The 19,654-nt window shown below is 40.0% G+C and overlaps 3 protein-coding genes across 4 annotated transcripts in view; 2 read left to right on the top strand and 1 right to left on the bottom strand.

Moving 5' to 3' along the window:
- The first annotated feature begins 227 nt into the window (after nucleotides 1–227).
- Nucleotides 228–7,206, top strand: zdhhc15b (zDHHC palmitoyltransferase 15b). 2 transcript variants are annotated; one of them, XM_020619279.1, is made up of 11 exons: nucleotides 228–415; nucleotides 807–833; nucleotides 936–1,030; nucleotides 1,157–1,277; nucleotides 1,613–1,682; nucleotides 1,931–1,963; nucleotides 2,052–2,172; nucleotides 2,362–2,494; nucleotides 2,678–2,804; nucleotides 3,092–3,210; nucleotides 5,339–7,206. In XM_020619279.1, the coding sequence occupies exons 1-11, from the start codon at nucleotides 298–300 to the stop codon at nucleotides 5,380–5,382; spliced, it is 1,008 nt and encodes a 335-aa protein (XP_020474935.1). In that variant the 5' UTR covers nucleotides 228–297; the 3' UTR covers nucleotides 5,383–7,206. The 2 variants fall into 2 exon arrangements, with proteins under 2 accessions (XP_020474935.1, XP_020474936.1); XM_020619280.1 differs by lacking the exon at nucleotides 228–415 and adding an exon at nucleotides 541–578.
- Nucleotides 7,207–7,384: 178 nt separating this feature from the next.
- Nucleotides 7,385–16,972, bottom strand: uprt (uracil phosphoribosyltransferase (FUR1) homolog (S. cerevisiae)). Its single transcript, XM_020619281.1, has 7 exons — nucleotides 16,430–16,972; nucleotides 13,896–13,938; nucleotides 13,740–13,809; nucleotides 11,062–11,124; nucleotides 9,882–10,043; nucleotides 9,079–9,177; nucleotides 7,385–7,644 (listed from the first exon to the last, which is right to left on the bottom strand). Exons 1-7 carry the CDS (start codon nucleotides 16,663–16,665, stop codon nucleotides 7,538–7,540), a joined length of 780 nt encoding a protein of 259 aa, XP_020474937.1. The 5' UTR covers nucleotides 16,666–16,972; the 3' UTR covers nucleotides 7,385–7,537.
- A 21-nt stretch (nucleotides 16,973–16,993) lies between these two features.
- Nucleotides 16,994–19,654, top strand: part of abcb7 (ATP-binding cassette, sub-family B (MDR/TAP), member 7) — a 27,247-nt gene continuing 24,586 nt past the window's right edge. The window contains exon 1 of the mRNA XM_020619278.1: nucleotides 16,994–17,168. Within this exon, the coding sequence (XP_020474934.1) occupies nucleotides 17,019–17,168 (150 nt within the window). The 5' untranslated portion in view covers nucleotides 16,994–17,018. The remainder of the gene's footprint in view (nucleotides 17,169–19,654) is intronic.

Consider the following 19,654-nt stretch of genomic DNA (forward strand, 5'->3'; position numbering starts at 1 on the left):
CAAACTGGAATTGGCAATTTGGAACTGGATGGAATTTCTGGTTCACAGCAGTTGCTCTCCTATTATTCAACCTCTGAATATACTTATTAAGAATACTTAAATAAAAAAAAATATTATACAATACAACATTGATTCTATTACCAGAGTAATATAATTAAAATGTATTATTTTAACCAGATCAACCACCAAGACTCAGCTGTGGTTTCTGTAGTGCGGTGAATCACTCCCCGATGTCACCGATGGATAAATCCCAGGAATGGTAGTCGAACGCAGAACACGACGGCGGTTAGATGGAATATGGCTCTCTCCAGAGGTTTGAGGTGCTGTCAGAGGGTTTTCTCTTGGATACCTGTCCTTATTATAACCTCCGTGGTTTTGTGGTCATACTACGCCTACGTATTTGAGCTATGTCTTTGTAAGTATTACCGATTGTGTTCGTTTGTTGTGATTTTGACCGCTGAACTATAGACCACGCAGATTGCCGCACAGCAGTGTTGACAAAAAATATGTTATAGATAGTGCAGGAGCTAGCAAACTAGGCGGAAGTGGTTTAGGGTGTGTGCCTCTATTTGGTTAAGGTAACAGTTAGCTTTAAAATGGCATGTAATTTACTTTCTCATTACCAATAAACGGTCAGTGTTAACCGTGTATTCATTCAGATACCTATTTTGGCTGTACGTGTTAGCTGGCAAATGTTGCTCCCCTTTGAATAATCAAACGGGTATTAGTGGAAACAGTTAGCTACACTGTTTTTAGTCATTGGCATCCGGCTTGTGTTTTTATTGTCATATTGTTGTTTTTTACAGTTACACTCACCAGCACATTAGAAAAGGGTGAGTTACCCACTTTCTTTTCTGCTACCAGCAGTGTGTCATGCTAAACAAGTTCATGTCATTGTTGTGTTTGTATAATCTGACTGTGTTCTGTGCTTTCAGTGGTCTATCTACTGGTATTTCACGTTTGCTTTGGGATGTTCTCCTGGACCTACTGGAAGTCCATCTTCACCCCTCCTGCATCACCATGCAAAAAGGTATCATTTGTCTCTTTAAAAGACAACAGACTCAATGTAAAGCTTTTGATTTACTGCACTATAAATTACATATATAATATATATATCAAATGTGGTGTTGACCATGATGCATGTTTATTGCTCTAGTTTCAGCTGTCCTACTCAGACAAGCAAAGATACGAGATGGAAGAGAGGCCAGATGCTCAGAAACAAATCCTGGTTGAGATTGCAAAGAAACTACCCATCTTCACTCGAGCTCAGTCTGGAGGTAGACCATCCTGTCAGTGTAATTTGTGCCTTTTCCCCTCAAGGATATAATTTCTGATTCTATTTTTCACCATATCTCTAAACCCCTGGGGTAACAAGGCAGGTACATTAGCCACAGTCTGTCATCTTGTACTTAACGTGTGTTTGTTGAAAGCATGTAGGCTAGGGTGATTACCTTTGCATGGGTTCCTGACCATTCCCATCCAGAGTAATCAGCCAGCATATCTCTCTTGTTAGCGCTGATTGCTACGACTAAGTCCGAGGCTACAGGAAGTAAATGAAGGGTAAGGTCAGCTCAAATGTCATTCATTCAACTGGCCATCCTCTTGTCTCCAGCTATCAGGTTCTGTGACCGCTGCCAGGTACTGAAGCCTGACCGCTGTCACCACTGCTCAGTTTGTGAAACGTAAGTCACCCTTTCCTTACTAAGCCATAAAAAAAAGAAAGAGATATTTGTTGGTCAGGGACTGTTGTGATAGACGCCTGCTTTCTTGGCACACTGCCTCTTAGAGTATCAGTCAGAGCTGCGGTTTAGCAAACCACTGTCATAATGCATGTAAAGAAATGTGTATTAAGATATGCTTTAAAATAGCTGCAACAGGAACAAAATTATGTGGTAGGAGAAAAATAAGTTTCATGCTTTTTTTTTTTCAGATGTGTCTTGAAGATGGACCATCACTGTCCCTGGTAAGTTGTAATTTACCCTATATGTACCTCATAGAATGAATGTATGCATTAATTTTGTTCTGACATCAGAACATATTTTTTCTTTTAGGGTGAACAACTGTGTGGGCTTTTCCAACTACAAGTTTTTCCTGCTTTTCCTCTCCTACTCCATACTTTACTGTGTATATATTGCAGCAACAGTTTTTCAGTATTTCCTCAAATTCTGGGTGGTGAGTGTCATTAACCTAAATTATCAGTCATGCTTAGCTGATAATACAGTCTACCGCAAGTTTGAGTTGTAGTCTGCACTATTTCAAAGTCACAACAACAGAGATCTTAAGCCCACTGTCATAAGTTATATACCTTTTTAAAGCCGGCCATTTTCTCAGGTTTCTGTTTCTCCTGTTTCTTTCTTCCAGGGGGACTTGCCAAATAAGCCTGCAAAGTTCCATGTCCTCTTCCTCATGTTTGTGGCGCTCATGTTCTTAGTCAGTCTCATGTTCCTCTTTGGCTATCACTGTTGGTTGGTGGCCAAGAATAGATCCACGTTAGGTGAGGGTTTATATATTTATTGGAACACTCTTAGATTCTGCTCATTCATCTGTTCTCACTGCCTAAATGATAGATAAATATATTTATATTCTTATTATGGAACAGGGTCAGTATATAGGTCCTATGTAAAAGTTGAAACATGGCAGTATATTCTGACCTACAGCTGTGTGCTTCCTTTTCTAGAGGCCTTCTCAGCTCCAGTTTTCGTCAGTGGACCAGACAGAAATGGCTTCAATGTCGGCATACGCAAAAACCTACTGCAGGTATTTGGAGAGAATCGGAGACTGTGGTTCATCCCTGTCTTCACAAGGTCAGTTTGTTTTCAAGACACGGTTAGTTAAGATGCATAATATACTGAGTCTCTGCTCATTTTGCATTTGTTATGCACCTGTGCTCTCACATTTTAGAACTGGCTCTACAAAATAAATTTATTTGCAATATTCACAGAATTAAAATGCTGAACAATAAGTCTGCAGAATACAGAGCTGTTTTTGTATGTAGCAACAATGGAGTTAATGGACAAAATGTGGAATGACGAGTAGGTGATGGTAATAGTCCTTTAACCAGCTTCCATGTTTTGTCCAATGTACATGTCAGCCAAGGGAATGGCCACTACTTCCCCTTGAAGAATCAGACTTCTGAGTCACAGAATCCTTTATTAGCTAATGAGGACATGTGGGAGGAATCAGATGATGGGTCTGAGGAAGGCAGCTTGGGTGAGTCACCTTAATTTTGTCATATTTATACTTCCACATGCACCTAGAATACAAATAGTTTTCAGTATCTTAAAACTAAAATAAGCAAATGTCTATATATATATTTTATTAAAGTTTAAAATTTAGAACCCTAAACTATTTTGTTGATCAGAATCAGGAACAAGTATTTAAATCATTTATCAGACAAAGAACGCCCAACATCCTCTGGTTCAACCTTGATGATTTGCTGCTTGTCTTTGTTTTATGTCCTTGTAAATCAAGCAGTGTTGGGGTTTAGACTCTTGGTTGATCAAAACATGCTAACTGAAGATGTGACCTTGTCACCTGTGGATGTTGTGATGCAAGGCTTCCACTGTTTTGACTTTGTACAGAAGAAATAATCAATTATTTGTAAGAAAATAGCCTGTTAATTATATATATTTGAATGTGAAATTGTGTGTCTGAAAGATATTAGACTAATATAACAGTAAAACAGCGAGTGTGCGTGGTTGTCACTGCCTAAGTGTCAGCCCTGTGATAGACTGGTGACCTGTCCAGGGTGTACCCCGCCTCTCACCCAATGTCAGCTGGGATTGGCTCCAGACCCCCCATGACCCTCGTTAGGATAAGGGGTATAGATAATGGATAGTTTGATATTGTACTTTTAATAAAAGAATAGACTTGATGAGTCCCAGTGGACTCATGAATAAAGGACAGTATGGCTTTCGTTTCTTTGAAAATGCCCTTGGTAACACGAACTGAGAATACTTGCAGTTGATCTGGATCCATCCTAAGACCTCAAAATTCTCATAACTCTGTTTTCCTGAAATAGAGGGTAAATGTTTAAGAATGATAGAACAAACCAGTATCGTGTCTACATGTCACCTTTGTACACCTTGTAGCATTGTAAGCAGTTCGGACATTTTGCCACCTTGGATTAAAAAGGTTTAGGGCCGTGGTTCTCAAAGTGTGGGGTGCGCCCCAGTAGTGGGGGATAAAGACACGACAGGTGGGGTGCAATGAACGGAGAAAATTAGAAATGGGTCATTAATACAAGTAAATTAAAATAACATCAGTTCGGGGCCTGGGAGAAAAAAGTGGAACCATAGTGCAACAATAACGGTTTAACATCGGCATGTTAACTGCAGCACAAGACTATAAGGAAACTTTCACATGGAGTGCAGTGTACGTAGTGGGCATAATAACGTAAATGGATAAATGTGTTACATGAACCACAAAAAATAAACTGATGATTCAGCACAAGCAGACAAAAAAAAAAGACAGGCAGTAGCCTTATCAACCAAAAAGCCCATGATGAAGCCCATCTTGCGCTTGGATTCACGGTGGGAATGGTGGGGCCAGAGGAGAGACCCATGTGTGTCTTGTGTCTTAACCCGCTGGCAGCAGACGGCACGAGACCCAATACATTTAGAGACAACACACCCCAGTCACGTTAATAAGCCACTCGACTTCTTTGAAAGAAAGCTGGCAGAAAACCGTCAGCAGAAAAATTGCATGGTAAAATCCACATCAGTGAACAGCAAAGCACAAATGGCTTCATTCAAAGTGGCATAGAGAATTGCACAGTGCATAAAACCACACACAATTGCTGAGCAGCTCATTCTCCCTGTAACTGTAGACATGGTGTCGATTATGCTGGATGAGACAAGTGCTGCAAAAGTGAAAACTATCCCTCTGTCAAACGATACAGTTGCACTTATATTTGATCTGTTTTGAACTTGGTGTTATTTGATATTTCAATACATTTGATATTTTAAAATTGGCCGATTTCGTTATCATTTTTATTGGCAAGTGGGGCTTGAAAATTCGCCCACCCTCTTAAGGGGGGGAATGACAAAAAATGTCTTGAGAACCACTGGTTTAGGGTCATGACTGTGAACTTTCTTTGCCACGGTAATCATACCAAGCAACTGCAAATTTGTACAGTATTTGTTCAGTTTCAGTGATCTGGAAGCAGCAGTCACACCCAGTATAGTAGTTTGCTGTGTTTGGATTCTAACCATAATATTCTACCACCACCTGGTGGTCTTATGCATCTCAGTGTTAACTACTGTACAGTCTAAATCAGTTATAAACTCTGAAAAACAGTGACTCATTTACAATCTGAAATGTCTTTCTTTCATTCCAGTTGAGGACCAAGACCCTTCTGTTACTATAGAGATGGAAGAATAATAATTTAATGCAAGGACAGAGGTACAAAGAATGTATAGTAATATCATACACACTGTGTACCATGAGGCAAATGCATTCCAAAAAAAAATCATATGGACACTGAAAAATATTCTGAAGGGGGCCAAACTTGTGGATCAAATCCTGCATTTGGATTGTCATTACCACTTTTACCATGGCATTTTACATAAGGATGAATAGAGGACCTCAATGGATGACAAGCAGCAGCATCACCTCTCCTCTCGTGGATGGATAAATCACAGTATCACAGTTTGATTCAGAAAAACTTACCTCACATACAGATCGGAAACAGTTGTATATTTGCCGGTGGTTATTCATCTCAAGACCAAGTGTTGTTTCAGTGTTGGGCTGAGTTTAGAGATGCAGCTTAGTTTTCTCTGTGCTGGGCAGTATCTAAATTAACTTCGCACTGATAACATTCCAGAGGTCTCCTGTAGTCATCACTTGTCTGACGTCTACTGGTTTGGGTCTTGCAGCATATTAACATTAGACTTTATTATTATTCTTTTATTTCCTTCACTTAACGAGAGCATACTAGAATAACTGACTTAACCTACACCTTATTAATATATTTATTCCTGTGTTATGGGAGCTTATTTCTTCAAGAATGTCTAGCATCCTGCTTGGGAGTAGACATGCCAACGTTTTGGGCATCTAGTTACAGAACTTATCATATGTAGTCCTCATAACCGTTGAGTTAAATGCCATTACAGGTCTGATCAGACTGGTGACAGTAATTTAAAAAAAGGTTCTGGTTCACAGCTACAGTTCATTACATCTGAAAATTAATGCTGACATCTCAAAGATAGTATTATGGCAAACTTAATATAATTATCATTTCTCAGTGGTCTTGCTGAATATGCTGCATTATATTATCACTGACTAAAATACAGTTGGCTGCATTGCTAATTAATACAAATATGACTGGGATGAGCGTACAAGACATACTGTGATAATCTTTTTTTCAAATAATAATCCCAATCCTGTTTTCTACCATGTCAGCCATCCCTAATACATCTGTGTGGATGCAAAGTGATAAGTGAGAATGGTTTTTGACATAGGCACAAAATCATGCATAGGAGAGGACAGAGATTCTTCTATGTCCTTTTTCATTTTTGATCTTTTTAAACATGCAGATAACTGTACATAGATATCTGACATCTGTTCCTCATCCACTGGTTGGTAGAGGTCAGGAGTCTTCTGCAATATGATGTTTAGATTTTTTTCTACCTGGTTTATGGATATTGAAATTTTTAATATCAATGAAACTGATTCTCCTATAGAGTTTTATGGATTTTTATTTACTTGGTTAAACCACTTCTGTAATTTACACCCATTAATAAAGTGTGGGGAAAAAATAGAACTTCATCCTACCTTAATGGTGTTTGCTAAACCAGATCTTCTTTTCTGTGTTGGGGAAGCCAAATAAAATGCTGCTCATGTTGAGAAAGCTGAGATGTCATTTACTGATTAAAGCCGTATGTCCTTTTTATCTTATGTATGATTCAGTGTTTGACAGCATGTATAAAAAAAAAAACCATTAGGGAAGATGTGGACGTTGAGTGTTTCATGTATATTCGTATATTTATTGTTATAATGTTCAGCTTTTCCTGGCGAGTTTATGGATTCATAGCTGCTGCAGGCAGTGTCTGTATATGTTGCTCCATCAAATGACACTTAATATACTGAAACTATGTGCTTTTATCAGATAGTAGGATATTTATAAAATGAAAAGATGACATTTATACCCAGTTTGCAGACAGGAGTTCAGTGTTGTTTAAATTGTCTTTGGAGTATGTGATTGTGGCGCTTCCCTTTTTCACTGAACCACCAAAAATACTGACACTGTGTTATTTGTTGTTCTGTCTGTTAACAAATATAAATTCTTTATTGATCCATGAGTCAACAAACAGAATAAAATGATCCATGTTGAACTCTAAACGGTTCAGTGTTTCCTTTGTCTAGCATGAAGATCACAGCAAAAAAAAAAAAAAACAACTACATTCGATCAGATTCATTATTTGTGTCAGTTAAAAACTCTGGGGATAGTAGCAATATTTGGCACAACAAGAAGAACACGAGATACACCTAAATAAAGAATACAAACTGCGGACCATGTTCCTCAGGTTGTCCTCGGTTAGTCAGTGCCAAAGTACCTCTGGCCAAAATGTGTCGGAGCCACTGGGTGAACCTCTGTGGTCAAGATGGTGATATCTGGGAACTCCTGGATTATAGATTTCGCTCCTAAAAGAAAATTTTAAAAATGATGAGATTACAACACTATGCTACTTCCTTAGGCATGGTCACATTATTCTGTAAGCATGCTACAGTAACACTGCAGTGGCCGCTACAAGGTTTTAAATGAATAAAAAAATATTGGCATGCTGGGAGAAAAGTCTGAGATAGGTTAAATCAACAGGCTTCAAGGATCAGAAAGTTTTACAGTTACATGTCCTTAGGATTTCAATATCGCTTGTGTTAAAGTGGAGATTTTTAGCTCAATGAGAGCACTAGGTCAAAGGGTTATATAAACATTTGAAATCCTTCACTGGGAAACCAAGAATATCCACATTAAATGTCATGGCAATCTGGATAGTAGCTGACGGAGGGAAAACTCCAGTTACAGGTCGACACATTATTCTGGAATGTCCAAAATGACAACTGAATCCTCACAAGGAGGATATGCTGGGTAAGACTTATCATCAGTAGTGGCACAGAACAGCACTGTGGTTACCAGCTGTATATAAAACTGATCAGCCCTAACATTATGACCACTGACAGGTGAAGTTAATTAACGTGTTACAATGGCACCTGTCAGTGTGTGGGTATATTAGGCAGTAAGTTAACTGCTTAGTACTTGAAGTTGATGTGTTGGAAGCAGGAACAACAGGCAAGCATAAGGATGTGAGTCACTCTGACAAGAGCCAAACTGTGACGTCTACATGACTGGGTCAGAGCATCTCCCAGACTGCAGGTCTTGGTTGGTGTTCCTGGTCTGTAGTGGTCAGTACCTATCAAAAGTGTCTAAGGAAGGACAAACAGTAAACCAGCGACAGGGTCATGGATGCCCAAGTCTCACTGATGATGAGGTCGACCTACTGTAGATTAAACTTTTAAATGTCATTCATCTTTTTTTAAAAGATTGTTTAAATCTTTGTTTAACCTCTAGAGTCCTGAGCTTTGGAAACCCAAGCTGTGCGGTCCTCATATGAGGACGCAGGGACTCTAGAGGTTAAATGGTTGAAAGTGAGAAATACTGTATATTGGTCTCTATGAAGAGAAACATTCATTGACTGTAGTGGCGATATCACATCTAGAGTGGGGAGGCTGTTGAATTTGTCTACAAAAATTATCTCTGACTTGTCCTCACAGCCACAGTTTTGATACATTTTACGTACATTTTTCATTGAATGGTGGATAAATTTGTGCCCTTCCTGACAGTAAAACTATGGAAGCAAACAGATTCACTGAAGATCCACAGTGAGCTGCAGCGTGACATAAGCGCCAATCAACTGCCGCATTGACTCCTGTGTACACAGTATGAGGGAGGTGGTCATAATGTTATGGCTGATCAGTGTATATGGAAGCAATGATCCAGCAAGAAGAGGAGAATTGAGACTAAATGTGTTATGGGGTCAATAAAACTAAAGTGGTAATGAGCTGGCTGTGTTGGTATACCATGAGGCGTGGAGAAGAGGCTGAGGAGGATGATATGTTTGGGCTGGACTCTGTGCTCTATCAGCACCCTCACCGCCTCGATCACAGTGTTCCCTGTACCTGCAGACAAAACCAGTCAGATTTCTGATTCACATTTCACTTTTTACAGTGCACTTTATTTTACAGAAAAATGTTAACATATTCTGACTTGCTTTTAAAAAGTAGAGTTAAAGGATATAATTAAATATAAAACATTTTAAATTAAAAGCATTACAGTTTGATTGGTTCCATATCACTTGGTGTGTTATGATAGCATCTGAAAAAGGTAATGAGCTGTGTGCTGAGTTTGCCCATGAGTCTGGGCAATTGGCAGGCTTTAATTTCTGACCCTGTTAGCATGCATCAGCGTAACCATATGGTCCATCATTTTGACATAATGAAATGTACCTTCAACATTGCTTGGTTGCCATCATATATTTTTTTCTAAAACTGCGAGCAAAATAATGCTGCTTTGTGACACTGGAAAACCAGGGCTATTAGATACTATTTTTGTGGGCCCTCATTATGTTATTCAGCAGCTTGGTGGCTATCTCTCAGGCACTGTATAATTTCCCCCATGAGAGCTATAATTATCAGAACAGTGTGAATGAGCTTGTATGATGTGGAAATGCAGACTTGGTGGTGAAGGTCAACTCAAGGGAGACTTCTCAAAATAAATAAATAGATGGAACCGTTTTCACATTTGCACGAAAATGGACATCTGACATTAATGTGCTGCTGAAGGTGGTGCTCTGGAGTCCTCAGTAGGATAAACTGTTGCTTACTGAGAATGGGGTACATGAGCAGCACTTTTCTTCTGTACACATCTGGGGGAAACTTGGCGTAGTAGACCTTGGCTTTCTGTGTCTCCTCGTCGCTCTGGATCAGGATCTTGCCAATGCGGATGGATCGGCAGCAATCGCGGAGACCCTGCTCCATGGCCTCTCCTGCGGAGAGAGACACAGATCACAACCAGGGCCAAAATGTTGTACTTTTAAATACATTTCTGGTATGGGGTGGGGTGTTTTTTCTTCAGTAGCATCACCACACGGCCTGTAATATTTTATCACAACACTTGAGCAATGGCACAGTTTAGTTACAGTCTCCTAATTGCTTGTGGCAGGCTGATAGTTATGATAAAGTTTATTCTAACGTATTTGGCATCAAATAATGAGAAACTTGTTAAATCAGAATCCTCTTTATCTAATAAGGTACTGCATATTTCACTCTGATCATCTTACTGCTGCAGATGTCATCGTAAAGTATTTGGAATGAACAGCGCTCATAAAAATGTCAAGTATATTAAATTCTGTATGCCTCTGAGGACTACTCTAAGTCTAAATGCACCATTAAAACATTAAATAAAATAGCAATACTTAGTGCACATGCACACAGTGCAGCAAATGTATTAAAACTGCTGCTCTTCGAGATCGATTTCCCTTCTCCGCGCACCTTGACAGTGGGTGAAGTTATGCCAGAAATCTTTACTCCATTGTGCTCCTCAGGGGTGCTGACAGGTAAATGAGAAATCCTGCACATCAACCCACAGTAATGTGAGTCAAGACACCTCCGGACACACACAGAAAAGAGTGCAGGTGTTTTGACTTATACATAAAAAGATAAAATAGGTTTTGAATACGACAGTTGTAACAGTCTCATTAAATCTGAAGGACAAAGAACAAGCAAGAGTCACTTTCGCTGACTGCGATGCCTTGGGAACTGTACAGATCCCAATGCTCCATGTAACTTTATTTAGCATTCACACAATCCATCAGTTTGACTGAGAGAACCGAAATAAGTAAAAGAAACCTATGATCCACTGCGCATAATAGCCTGACCTGATGAACAAGTGCAGAACAGAATGTACAGCACAGTCAGCACAAATCACATATGCATGGAAGACACAGCATGCCCTTACAAAGGAAAGACTAATTTGGTAGGTGTGCCACGACAAGTTTAACTTACCACTCCTCATAATGCTGACTCCACAGTTGCCTCTTTCAAACTTGACACCTTCATACTTGTAACCTGAGGGAGAAAAAATGGAGTAGGAACATTCAGAAAGGTAGCTGTTCTGAAAAAGGTCATTCAGCCCTATATGCTGGAGGTAAAAGGCAGAAAGATGGGGGCCTCAGATCCATCCCTGCATTTACTAGATTATAACTGGTCAACTCTATCCAGCTTGGAGTAACCCTTCATGTTGGAGTTCAGATCCTGTGTCCAACCATTAAACTTATTTAAAATTTTATTTGCACATTAAAGAAAGTGACATCATTAATGAGTGACAAACAGAAGGTACCAGGGTAAGCAGACAACCACTAAAAAGAAACCAACAAAATAACATACCAATAAACCTAAGCCGAGAGAAAGAAGACAAATCAATTCTGCTAATTCCTGTACGTGCGTACATGTGTGTGAGGAGTGCATGTGTGTCAGGGCTTTGGGGGAGGGAGTATATAAATGAATACAAAACCCTTTTAAAATGTATAACGGATATAACGATAGTAGTAACAAATACAACAACCACAAACTAATAACAATAATAATAGTGGCTACTAATAAACTGTTGTCTAAGGCCACCCCAGATCCCATCATGAGGATGGCCTCATGAATGTGACCTTATTCAGGAATAAACAACACAGGTAATGGATATATGGATAGAAAGCTAAGTGTGCAGTGCAGACCCTCACAGCCATGCCTCACTTACCCTACTGCTGTTGATGTGTGTTGACATGTATGTACCTCAACTGGTGTGTGATGCATTAAAACAAACAAACAACAAAAAGGCATGTGATATAGGCACAGTCCAGGGCAGAGGACCCGGGCAAAAAGAGGCAGAGGGGTGGCTGGAGGGCACGACTCAAGAGCCCATACTGCATCCAACTATATCTGCCCCACCCAGTACTGAAGAGGTTCCTGCCCACCCCAGCCCACCCGGGACGTGAAGCACACCAAAAACAGCATAGTGAGCCAACCATAAAAAAGGGGTTGGGAGATGCAGTGAAGCTCAAATAATAATAATAATAATAATAATCTTTAATTGTATTAAATGACTCCATGTTGAGGAGTGTTGATGCTTTTTCATGTCCTTCCCCATCATAAGAATGTTTATGAACATGGGTGGCTGTGGTTGGTTCTCAGGCAAAGAAGACCAATGGAGTCATAACAGAAGAAAGGTAGTGAAAGCTGACCAAGAGGGGAGTCTTGTACTGAAGTGCACAGGTTCTCTATAGTGATATAATCTGTTAGTAGGTTTTTCCATGATGCTATTTGTATAGCGTTTCTTGACTTCCAGTTCATGAGGATAGTTCTCTTGGCGATAGCTAGAGCCACAACGAGTAGTTCACTGTTGATGTTGTTTAAGTTGACTGTGGATATGTCTCCTAGTATGCAAGGCAGACATTGGGATGTGACATCCCATGAAAGTGGATAGTGATTTGGTGACGTCTTCGCAAAATTTAAACTTAATTGTTGATGGTTTTATTAAAGAGAGATTGTCACCTGTTGGCGTGGTCACGGTGCACTCTGAGTAGGGGAGCTGATTCAAACCCTCTTCGACTACTAGTCTGATCTGTTGTTGGACAAAAAACATGATATGCATTTTATAGACGTATGTACACACACTTGCACTATGTAGTAATGAAGTCATGACCTTACCAGTCGGTCAGCACAAAAGACAAAATCTCCTCTGGCTTAACATGATGCATCCTTCACTCATCACTCTGGTATCACTGTAACTACGTACACATACACACATTTCTGACAGACTACCGGCCTACTGGTTTACATCTCTGTATGGATAGAAAGCTAAGTGTGCAGTGCAGACCCTCACAGCCATGCCTCACTTACCCTACTGCTGTTGATGTGTGTTGACATGTATGTACCTCAACTGGTGTGTGATGCATTAAAACAAACAAACAACAAAAAGGCATGTGATATAGGCACAGTCCAGGGCAGAGGACCCGGGCAAAAAGAGGCAGAGGGGTGGCTGGAGGGCACGACTCAAGAGCCCATACTGCATCCAACTATATCTGCCCCACCCAGTACTGAAGAGGTTCCTGCCCACCCCAGCCCACCCGGGACGTGAAGCACACCAAAAACAGCATAGTGAGCCAACCATAAAAAAGGGGTTGGGAGATGCAGTGAAGCTTTAATAATAATAATAATAATAATAATCTTTAATTGTATTAAATGACTCCATGTTGAGGAGTGTTGATGCTTTTTCATGTCCTTCCCCATCATAAGAATGTTTATGAACATGGGTGGCTGTGGTTGGTTCTCAGGCAAAGAAGACCAATGGAGTCATAACAGAAGAAAGGTAGTGAAAGCTGACCAAGAGGGGAGTCTTGTACTGAAGTGCACAGGTTCTCTATAGTGATATAATCTGTTAGTAGGTTTTTCCATGATGCTATTTGTATAGCGTTTCTTGACTTCCAGTTCATGAGGATAGTTCTCTTGGCGATAGCTAGAGCCACAACGAGTAGTTCACTGTTGATGTTGTTTAAGTTGACTGTGGATATGTCTCCTAGTATGCAAGGCAGACATTGGGATGTGACATCCCATGAAAGTGGATAGTGATTTGGTGACGTCTTCGCAAAATTTAAACTTAATTGTTGATGGTTTTATTAAAGAGAGATTGTCACCTGTTGGCGTGGTCACGGTGCACTCCGAGTAGGGGAGCTGATTCAAACCCTCTTCGACTACTAGTCTGATCTGTTGTTGGACAAAAAACATGATATGCATTTTATAGACGTATGTACACACACTTGCACTATGTAGTAATGAAGTCATGACCTTACCAGTCGGTCAGCACAAAAGACAAAATCTCCTCTGCTGGTTGTCCTGAAAAAATATAATAATATAAATATTAATTTGATTAGATTAATTTAGGCTATACTCAGCACTGCTTCAATACCAGTGATTTTATCCTATCTTTAAATTTTAAATCCTTTCCTCACTGTGTGAAACCGATTCACTTAATGTGTGGATTTGTTCATACACTGTCATTTTGATGCTAGTGCAAATGATCTATAGTTCTCAAAGATTGTATAGCTGAAAATACAGTATATTATGGTAGTGCCTTAGAAACTATTTAAACCTCCAACATTCATTAACTAGCATCCACAATAGCTTCAGGTTTGGACAATCTTTTATTTCACACTGTCTTGACAGTATCACTTATCCTTTATCCAAGACTCCATGGTTTTTATGGCAACACTATTCAATAAAACAATTATTCTACAAGTCTTGCATATTATTTTAATACAGTATCCTCCAAATATACCCTATCATATTTTGTATCTTTGGAAACTTTAGGATTTAAAGTAACATTCTGTGGGTTTGAAATACAGTACCTATAAAAAGTATTAACCCCCTTGGATGTTTTACCCTTTTATTGATTCTATAAATCAATCATGGTCAATATAATTTGGCTGTTTTGACAAAAAAACCCCAACTCTAATCAAAGTGAAAACAGGTTTCTACAAAGTAATGTCAATTAAACAAAAATATGTAAGGTAAAATAAGGGATTGCATAAATATTCACCCTCTTTAAAAATGACTGACCTTCAGTCAACTGACCACCAGAAGTCCAGCTAACTGGTGCAGCTAACGGGGGCGGCTGTGGCTCAGGAGGTAGAGTGGGTCGTTTCCTAACCGGAGGATTAGCGGTTCGATTGTCCAGTCAACATGTCGAGGTGTCCTTGAGCAAGACACTGAACCCCCAGTTGCTCCCAGTGATGTCACTGGTGTGTAAATGCGTGAGTGCTTGGGAGCGCTATTAGTGAAATGGGGATCACCAGAGTGCAGTGAATGTGTCTCAACTGATTGTAGTGTAAAGACACTTGTGTCTGGAGGTTTTAGTCACTGGTTAATCAGTATTCCTGACTACCATTACACCATGAAGACAAAAGAACGCTCCAAGCAACTCAGAGAAAAGGTTATTGAAAAGTATAAGTCAGGGGATGGATACAAAAAAACATTCCAAGGTACTGAACATCCCCTGGAGTTCAGTTAAATCCATCATCAAGAAATGGAAGGAATATGGCACATGTCTAAATCTGCCTAGATCAGCCCATCCTCACAAACTGAGTGACTGTGCAAGAAGGAGACTAGTGAAAGAGGCCACCGAGACACCTATGACTACTCTAAAGGCGTTACAAGCTTCAGCAGCTGAGATGGGAGAGACTCTGCATACAATAACTATTCCCCAGGTTCTTCACCAAAGTGGCAAAGAGAAAGACACTGTTGAAGACACTCATTAAATCGTGACTAGAGTTCACCAAAAGGCATGTGGCAGACTCCATGGTCAAGTGGAAGAAAGTTCTTTGGTCTGATGAGACCAGAAATGGTGCTTTCTGGCCATCAGACAAAACATTATGTTTGGCGGACACCAAACACTGCACATCACCACAAACACACCATCCCCACTGTGAAGCACAGTGGTGGCAGCATCATGCTGTGGGGATGCTTCTTGGCAGCCAGCCCTGGAAGGCTTGTAAAGGCAGAGGGTAAAATGAACATGGCAAAATATAGAAAAATCCTGGAGGACAAACTTATTCAGTCTGCAAGAGACCTACGGCTTGGAAGAAGATTTATTTTCCAGCAGGACAATGACCCAAAGCATACAGCGAAAGCTACACAGAAATGGTTTAAAGACAACAAGGTGAGTGTTCTGGAGTGACTGAGTCAAAGCTCAGTCCTCAGTCCAATAGAGAATTTGTGGCTGTTCACGCCTGATCCCCGTGAAACCTGGCAGAGTTTGAGCAGTTTTGCAAAGAATCACTTATTGCCCATTACATATTTTATTTAATTGACATTACTTTGTAGAAACCTGTTTTCACTTTGACATTAAAAATATTTTTTTGTAATTTTTGTTGTCAAAAAAAAAATTACATTGACCATGACTCATTTATAAAATCAATAAAAAGGTAAAGCACCCAAGGGGGTGAATACTTCTTATAGGCACTGTATGTTTTGCTGGAGAGCATGAGGAGGGCAGCGTGATTGTAGAGGTCCAAGTGAATCAGTTGCATATCCTGTATGATCAATACAGATGATTCAGTAGATTAGTATGTGTGATAATAATCATTTACCAGAATGGTGCATCACTAACTCACACAGATGGCAACAGTCAAAGACCACAGAAAATATAGTTTTATGATACTTAACTGTACAGTATAGCTTGAATCTAACCTTGTCCTATTAGTAAAGGTTAAGTGAAGAGATGCAATTTTCTCAGCTTTGCTCTAGAAGAGTTAATCACTTCCACTTCTGCCTGGCTACTGAGATTTACTGCATGTATGTCATGTCAAAACAAACAGCGGGGACTCACTTATCTCTGATTATAGTCTGTAATTCACGGATCTGGTCATTTAGAGGAAGCAGTTTGAGCTGCGGGCCCACATCCTCCAGGCTGACAGGCTGTATGTTGTCATCACTTGGTTCAGAGTTGGACAGCACTGCAGGAACACTAACGTTACTGCTGCTACTGGTCGCAAACCGTACTTGTTTCATTGGGTGCTCCTGGCCACTGCTGACTGTGTTCACCTGCTGGTTGTGGCATGGCATCCTGAGATCAATGGGGTTCTCTTAAAACTGTGTCGAGAGACATCCACTAGCTATCTGACACAGACGCTATCTGATAAAGACAACGTGGCTCTTCCCTCAGCGACGACCCTTGTTCTGAAGTGAAAGTATCCGATTCAAGCAGATACCGCATATAACCTGCTCAATAGGACCGCGTTCACAAACTTATGTACTCAGTCACCTCGTGTTAAAATTAGACCAGCGGCTGCAATTTCTTCAAAAAATGTAACATTCAATATAACCACGCTCTTGCTAGCTTTGACACTGGTAGCGTTGACGAAGACCGGATATGACGTAACCGGCGCGTTGACTTACCGCGTTAACCCTTGGCAAACATGGCGGCGATGTTGCTACCGCTGAAATGTGGCGTTCACTTTCAGAAACGAAAATTTGCACTTCTCTTTCGCCAGATGAGTTCATGTCATTTGTGGAATAGAAGTCGCAGTAAAAACGGGAACGACCAGAAACGCCAAAGTACATATCAGGTGAGTGAACGACTTGGAGCAGGTGGGTGGTTGGAGAAGACACTGTTTTGGTATGTGGATGTCACCATTCAAGGACAGACATGGGTAGTCTTTCTAACTAGCCAACTTTCAAAGAAGTTAACAGTTGATGATTTGGTCATCGTTTCTCGTTTGTTTGCTAGAGTGGTTATTGCCCTGTCACGTTAGTCAACCAGTTATCTAGCTAACTTGGTATTCAGCTAGCTAGGTGCGTTATATGTGTTCACATTTGTCTTATGTTGCGTAATTAACGTTGACACTGTGCTGAATAGTTTCGCCCTTGTTCTTTTATTTGACCGTATCAGATGACAGTGTTAACGTTACACAAGGCTACTACCATTGTCTGCTTAACAATAGCAGTGTTTACCATGCTAATATATTTGCCTATCAGTCGTCACGTGTTCTTTTTCGATTGACAAGTGTCAATACATGATAAGTCTGTTTGTCCCACCTAGGGCACGTTACTGTTGATGCAACTGTCATTACGTGTACACAGCCTGTATTGATTATTTGACAAATTAACCTTTCAACAAACAATATATGAGGTAAATACAGTATTGCTAAAACGGATGATATCTAATGTACACAACCATACTTTCCCATTCAGTTCAATAAAAAAAAAACTGTCCAAGGTTTTGACCAGTATTGTAGCAGTCCTGCAATACAGTCCACCTTCATGAAAATTATAATGATCGTTTTCTCCTGAAACTGTTTTCCTGAGATGTTATTTTACCTATGTGATCATTTTGAACGCTGTAGGTTTAGGGTTGTGGTCATAGAAACCTAATATTTTGTCCTCCCCTTTTATATCAGTTATGTCACTGCATTATTTTTAACCTGTTACACTGGCAACTGGGTGCATTTTATGTAGAGGATAAAAGTTACGATTCACTTTAATCCACTTTGAATTCAGCCTAGTTTTTGTAAATAAACGTACACACTTGAAATTAAAGTATTAATAGTTTGTATGGCATGATATAAATTAGTAAGTTAGATGGCCTAAAATTACTCTCTCATAACAGATAATTTTTTCTCAGATACCGAGAAGAACTTTGTCATTAACCTCTAGAGTCCTGAGCTTTGGAAACCCAAGCTGTGCGGTCCTCATATGAGGACGCAGGGACTCTAGAGGTTAAACAGTTGCAATCTCTTTCTGTGATGCAGAATGCAGCATCAGCAATACAGTACTGTTGAAAAATATTAAGCCACCATTAGTTTTACTGGTTCTGTACTGTTTCTAATGATAATTTATAGTTATTTCTCAGTCACTTTATTAAGATATAACCAGAAAATACAGGAAATATGTACATGTTCTTATATTTTCTATCTGTGTTTTCATATCTCAAATCAAAGCAAATTTATTTATATAGCACTTTAAAAACAACATCCAGTTGACCAAAGTACTTTACATGGCAGAATAAAATCACAATAAATGACTAAAATAGAATAAATAAGGTCAGGGCAAAAAATAAAAGAGCACAATAACACAGACACACAGATGACATGCATTCAATAAATTAAAAGGAATGCATCAGGCCCTACTGTGTATTAAAAGCCAAGACAAATAAATATGTTTGCAATGATTTAAAAGTAATGAGGTCAGTAGCTAATCTAACAATAAAAGGTAGACTATTCCTATAGATATAGATATAAAAGGAATTGGTAGTAACCAGAGGCGCAAAGCACCAGCTACTAGTTGATAAAGTAGTCACACGAGACTGCAAGACCAGGCATACCAACCTGTGCACTGCCTGGATTGACTACAAGAAAGCCTATGACTGAATGCCTCACACATGGATCCTGGAATGCTTGGAACTGTACAACATTGACAGGACTCTAAGAGCCTTCATCAAGAACTCAATGGGAATGTGGAAAACAACCCTAGAGGCCAACATCAAGCCAATTGCACAAGTCGGCATCAAGTGCGGTATCTATCAAGGAGATGCCCTGTCCCCGCTGCTGTTCTGCATAGGCCTAAACCCTCTCAGCCAGATCATCACCAAGAGCGGTGACAAAAACCGACTACGAAATTTGGAATGTCATACGGACTGGATAAGTGTGGTCGAATGGTAACAAGGAGAGGGAAGGTAGTCAGAACTGAGGGGATTATACTACCTGAAGGCAACATAGCAGATGTTGAGGACAGCTACAAGTACCTTGGGATCCTGCAGGCAAATGGGAACCATGAAGATGCTGCAAGGAAAGTGGCAACCACCAAGTACCTGTAGAGAGTAAGGAAAGTCTTGAGAAGTCAGCTGAATGGAAAGAACAAAGTCCAGGCAATTAACACCTATGCACTGCCGGTCATCAGGTACCCCGCTGTCATAATAAGCTGGCCAAAGGAGGAGATAGAGGCCACTGACACATCAAAACAAGGAAGCTCCTTACAATGCACGGTGGGTTTCACCTCAAGTCCAGCATCCTGAGACTGTACACTAAGCGGAAGGAAGGAGGCCGAGGATTAGTGA

Source organism: Monopterus albus, unplaced genomic scaffold, assembly GCF_001952655.1.
Source record: "Monopterus albus unplaced genomic scaffold, M_albus_1.0 scaffold217.1, whole genome shotgun sequence".
Lineage (NCBI taxonomy): Eukaryota > Metazoa > Chordata > Actinopteri > Synbranchiformes > Synbranchidae > Monopterus > Monopterus albus.

What these genes read in the sequence shown, in the direction of transcription:
- zdhhc15b (XM_020619279.1), top strand. Translation starts at nt 298, where the DNA reads ATGGCTCTCTCCAGAGGTTTGAGGTGCTGTCAGAGGGTTTTCTCTTGG. An exon ending in CACCAGCACATTAGAAAAGG is followed by an intron (nt 834 to 935) that starts GTGAGTTACCCA and finishes CTGTGCTTTCAG; the next exon opens with TGGTCTATCTACTGGTATTT. An exon ending in CAAGAATAGATCCACGTTAG is followed by an intron (nt 2,495 to 2,677) that starts GTGAGGGTTTAT and finishes TTCCTTTTCTAG; the next exon opens with AGGCCTTCTCAGCTCCAGTT.
- uprt (XM_020619281.1), bottom strand. Translation starts at nt 16,665, where the DNA reads ATGCCATGCCACAACCAGCAGGTGAACACAGTCAGCAGTGGCCAGGAG. An exon ending in AGTCAGCATTATGAGGAGTG is followed by an intron (nt 10,044 to 11,061) that starts GTAAGTTAAACT and finishes CTCTCTCCGCAG; the next exon opens with GAGAGGCCATGGAGCAGGGT. An exon ending in CCTCTTCTCCACGCCTCATG is followed by an intron (nt 7,645 to 9,078) that starts GTATACCAACAC and finishes ATTTTCTTTTAG; the next exon opens with GAGCGAAATCTATAATCCAG.